The sequence below is a fragment of the Myotis myotis genome, unplaced genomic scaffold, assembly GCF_014108235.1.
Source record: "Myotis myotis isolate mMyoMyo1 unplaced genomic scaffold, mMyoMyo1.p scaffold_m19_p_7, whole genome shotgun sequence".
NCBI lineage: Eukaryota > Metazoa > Chordata > Mammalia > Chiroptera > Vespertilionidae > Myotis > Myotis myotis.
The window spans coordinates 34,557,233-34,561,828 of NW_023416379.1; the positions used below are offsets into that span (position 1 = coordinate 34,557,233).

The 4,596-nt window shown below is 43.2% G+C and overlaps 1 protein-coding gene across 1 annotated transcript; it reads left to right on the forward strand.

The window, feature by feature from the left end:
- The first annotated feature begins 506 nt into the window (after positions 1-506).
- On the forward strand, positions 507-2,439 carry LOC118660790 (vasculin-like protein 1). Its single transcript, XM_036318438.1, has one exon. It carries the CDS (start codon positions 532-534, stop codon positions 1,999-2,001), a length of 1,470 nt encoding a protein of 489 aa, XP_036174331.1. The 5' UTR covers positions 507-531; the 3' UTR covers positions 2,002-2,439.
- The last annotated feature ends 2,157 nt before the right edge of the window (positions 2,440-4,596 follow it).

The window sequence follows — 4,596 nt, forward strand, 5'->3', positions numbered from 1 at the left end:
AGACTGTTGGCAATAAATTTGGGACTTGTTGGGCCCACATCCCCAGGGGTCTGCCCACCAGGGAAATCACCAAAGCCTATACCCCTGGAGACCCACCGACACAGGGCAGTCCCAGGGAAGGCAAGCAGCGAGGCTGGGAGACCATAACCTTTACTGGGTAGGATACTCTTCTTCAGTCACTTCCTTGTAGCTTTACAGTAGAGCAGTGACCTTGGAATAGCCCTTATAATGGAACACAGAGATTAACCTAGACAGGATTAAACTCAACAGAACTAGATTAACAAACGCCCTAACTTTTGGAATAGAATGGATAGGATTAAAATCAACTGGTATAAATACAGATGTAACAGGACAATAAAGACAGAACCTGGCTGGCGAACCTGACTAGAGAACCTGGCTAGGCTGCTGATCAACTGAACGCTGTCTCCGTGTCATTCCTTCTTCGCTGACTCCGTCCACACCTTTGGGAACCCCTGGACCTGCTGGGGCATAACCCCAACACCACAGAGGTTACACTCTGGGATCCTGGCCATGAGGTTGATGCCTCACCTTGCTGAAAAGAGACACTGGACCGAAATGGCGCAGCATGACTTTGCTCCTGCTTGGCTAAATTTTTCAACACCACAGGCAGTTAAGTCACCTACAGCCACCTTTGAAAAACATGGAGAGCACCTACCCCGAGGAGACGGTAGATTTGGAGTAAGCCATCATCAACATAATTCCTCTGATGGCTTTTTTAACAATGGACCTCTACGAACTACAGGAGATTCCTGGCACCAGCCCTCCCTGTTTCGCCATTATTCTGTTGACTTGAGTGTCTCTAAGGGAGCATATGCTGGAATCACAAGAAACCTATCTGGTTGGCATGGCTCTTCCCGTGGTCATGATGGCATGAGCCAGCATAGTGGGGATGGAGCAGGAAACTATCGCCACTGGAATGGCAGCTTTCACTCCAGGAAAGGCTGTGCCTTTCAGGAAAAGCCACCTGCAGAGATTAGGGAAGAAAGGAAAGAAGACAAGGTGGAAAAGTTGCAGTTTGAAGAGGAAGACTTCCCTTCTTTGAATCCAGAAGCTGGCAAACAGAAGCAGCCATGCAGACCTATTGGGACCCCTTCCGGAGTGTGGGAAAACCCACCTGGTGCCAAAAAACCCTCCAAAATGCTAGTTACCAAAAAAGTTTCCAAAAAAGAGCCTGCTGCTGCCTTCTCTGCTGCATTCACCTCACCAGGATCTCACTATGCAAATGGGAACAAATCATCCAACATGGCTCCAAGTGTCTATAAGAACCTGGTTCCTAAGCCTGCACCACCTCCCTCCAAGCCCAGTGCATGGAAAGCTAACAGAATGGAACACAAATCAGGATCCCTTTCCTCTAGCCGGGAGTCTGCTTTTACCAGTCCAATCTCTGTTACCAAACCAGTAGTACTGGCTGGTGGTGCAGTTTTAAGCTCTCCCAAAGAGAGTCCCTCCAGCACCACTCCTCCCATTGAGATCAGCTCCTCTCGTCTGACCAAGTTGACCCGCCGAACCACCGACAGGAAAAGGGAGTTTCTGAAGACTCTGAAGGATGACCAGAATGGAGACTTCTTAGAGAACAGAGACTGTGACAAGCTGGAGGATTTGGAGGACAACAGCACACCTGAACCAAAGGAAAATGGAGAGGAAGGCTGTCATCAGAATGGTCTCCCTCTCCCTGTAGAAGAGGAAGGGGAGGTCCTCTCACACTCACTGGAGGCAGAGCACAGGTTATTGAAAGCAATGGGATGGCAGAAATATCCTGAAAATGACAAGAATTACCTTCCCCTCACAGAGGATGAGCTTAAAGAGTTCCATATGAAGACAGAGCAGCGGAGAAGAAATGGCTTTGGGAAGAATGGCTTCTTGCAAAGCCGCACTTCTAGCATGTTCTCCTCTTGGAGAAGCACATGCAAAGCAGAGTTTGAGGATTCAGACACAGAAACCAGTAGCAGTGAAACATCAGATGACGATGCCTGGATGTAGGCACATAAATGTTCACAGTTAAATCTGACCCATAAACTCAGCTTGTGTGCTTACGGAGAATACAAAAAAAATCTTTTCCTTTTCTTATGTTGTTGTTGAATATTTCATGCACAAGGGAAATAATCATATCCCAAAGAGAGAGCGATTGGCTTTGTTTAGCTTTTGTTGTTTTTCTTTCCTGTTATTTGCTTAGTAGAGAAAAGTTGTGTGGTGAGAAATATTTTTAAAATACACACACAGTATATATGGGGCGATGCACAAGTGGGAGCTGACAGTGCAGAGAGGAGGAGACACTGGTCTGCAGCAATAGCTTCCACCAGCCCTTGGAGCACTTACCCCAGTGCTCAAGCAATCATTGTCAATGACAAAGTGACTATTGAAGTTATAATTGTATTAAATTAATGCTAATAATTTGGATATTTTATTTTATTTTTGGCTGCTCGGTAACGTTAGCCCTTAACCAAGCATATGTGTGTGTGTGTGTGTGTGTGTGTGTGTGTGTGTGTGTGTGTGGAGGGGGGGGTTGTTTGTTTGTTTCTTTTTTTTCTTTTTGGGTACAGCTGTAAAATATTTGGATATAGGAAATGTGTTATTCTTGTAGCCTTGATATTCAGGGTGGATTGTAAAATATAAATTTTTGTGAGATTTCAAAGATTAAGATTATTTTGATAACATTATTTGTGGATTTAAAAGATGTGGTTATCACAAGTCTTGAGGGGGAAACTACTGCATAAAATAACTAACTTGGAATAAATATTTTGCATCAGTTTGAAAAAAAAAAAAGCAGGGCCGTGAGGTGACCTGCCTTATAAACATGCACACCCATGTTTATGGCAGCATTATTAATAATAGCTGTTAGGGTCACTGAAGGAGGAATGCACAAGGCCAAAAGGCATAAAGAATTATGAATTTATTAGGTCATCTGGAAAACCAGATGGGCTGAATCTCAAGATGGCACCAAAAGCCAGGGACAGGGAATCAGAAAAAGCCACTTTAGGGTGGGATTTTTCTGGGCAGAGAATTCTCTGGGCGGATCCAGAGGGGAAAGATAATGGTCTTAGCAAGTGGAATGTGGTCTTAGCAAGTAGGATGTGGTCTAAGTGAAAGAGAACATCGATTGTGAAGTGTCTAAAGGACCGTTCCCAGGGGCGGGGTTGTCCATTCAATTATTTGATCAGACCTAATATTAGCCAAGAAGTGGAAGCCAAGTGTTCATTGAGGGATGAATGGATAAACAAAATGTGGTATATACCTACACTGGAATATTACCCAGCCTTAAAAAGGAAGGAAATTCTGATACATGCTACACCAAGAATGAAACTTGAGGACACTATGCTAAGTGAAATATAAGCCAGTCACAAAAAGACAAATATTGTATGATTTTGTTCATATAAGGTATCTACGGGAGCCAAATTCACAGAGGCTGAATGAAAGTAGAATTCTGGTTGCCAGGGGCTAAGGGCAGAGGAGAATGGAGAATTGTTGTTTAATGGGTACAGAGTTTTAGTCTGGGAGGATAAAAAGTTCTGGAGAATGATGATTGTGATGGTTGCACAACAATGGGAATGTACTTAATGCCACTGAACTGTACATCCAAAAATGGTTACGTAAAATTTTATCTGTTGTACAACAATGTGACTATACTTAACACAACTAAACTGTACACTTTAAAATGGTAAGATGATAAATCCAATGTAATGTGTGTTTTTTCCCACACACACAAAAACAATAATCTGATAAAAGTTATGCACCTTCATCCCAGAGAATTGCATGGGAAAATTAATTATGTCATGTGTATTTTACCCCAATAAAAGATAATTTGAAAAATAGATTTCCAAGTTTGATTGTTACATGTCACTCTTGACATAAAATAACAGAGAAGGATTTTCAGTGAGTTAGAGTCTGATGGCAGGAGCCACATGATCCTGCTCATTGCAGCCACGTTTTAAAATAATGGTTGGTGGTCAGAGTGGTTCAGATAGGACATGTGGTTGAGTGGTGTCACCTTATGCTCTCCAGATCAGAGAGATCAACAGCAGAGTAAAGCAGAAAAGCCCATGGCCACCACTGTCTAGGTCAGGGGTGGGGAAACTTTTTGACTCGAGGGCCACAATGGGTTCTTAAACTGGACCGGAGGGCCGGAACAAAAGCATGGATGGAGTGTTTGTGTGAACTAATATAAATTCAAAGTAAACATCATTACATAAAAGGGTACGGTCTTTTTTTTTTTTTTTAGTTTTATTCGTTTCAAATGGGCCGGATCCGGCCCGCAGGCCGTAGTTTGCCCACGGCTGGTCTAGGTGGATGGTGGACTCTGAGGTCAAGAGTTTATATCCCAGTCGTGTCCTTATTGTCTTTCGTGATCTGAATGTTCACTTGAGCTCCTGTTGCATCTTAGTTGAGGCTGCTCCTGCAAGTTGACTTTTGATAAAATGAAGTGACTCTAAGCAAAATCAGATGTCATGTGAATTCAAAGCAAAGATGAAAGAATAGAGGCCTTTGGATGCTGTAATGCCTTATCCTTCTTTTGACATTTAGGTCACCAGGCCAGAGGTGTCATGGATTATTTGTAAAAGAAAGTTATGATTACTGGTG

Coding starts and splice junctions, on each gene's coding strand:
- LOC118660790 (XM_036318438.1), top strand. CDS start 532: ATGAGGTTGATGCCTCACCTTGCTGAAAAGAGACACTGGACCGAAATG.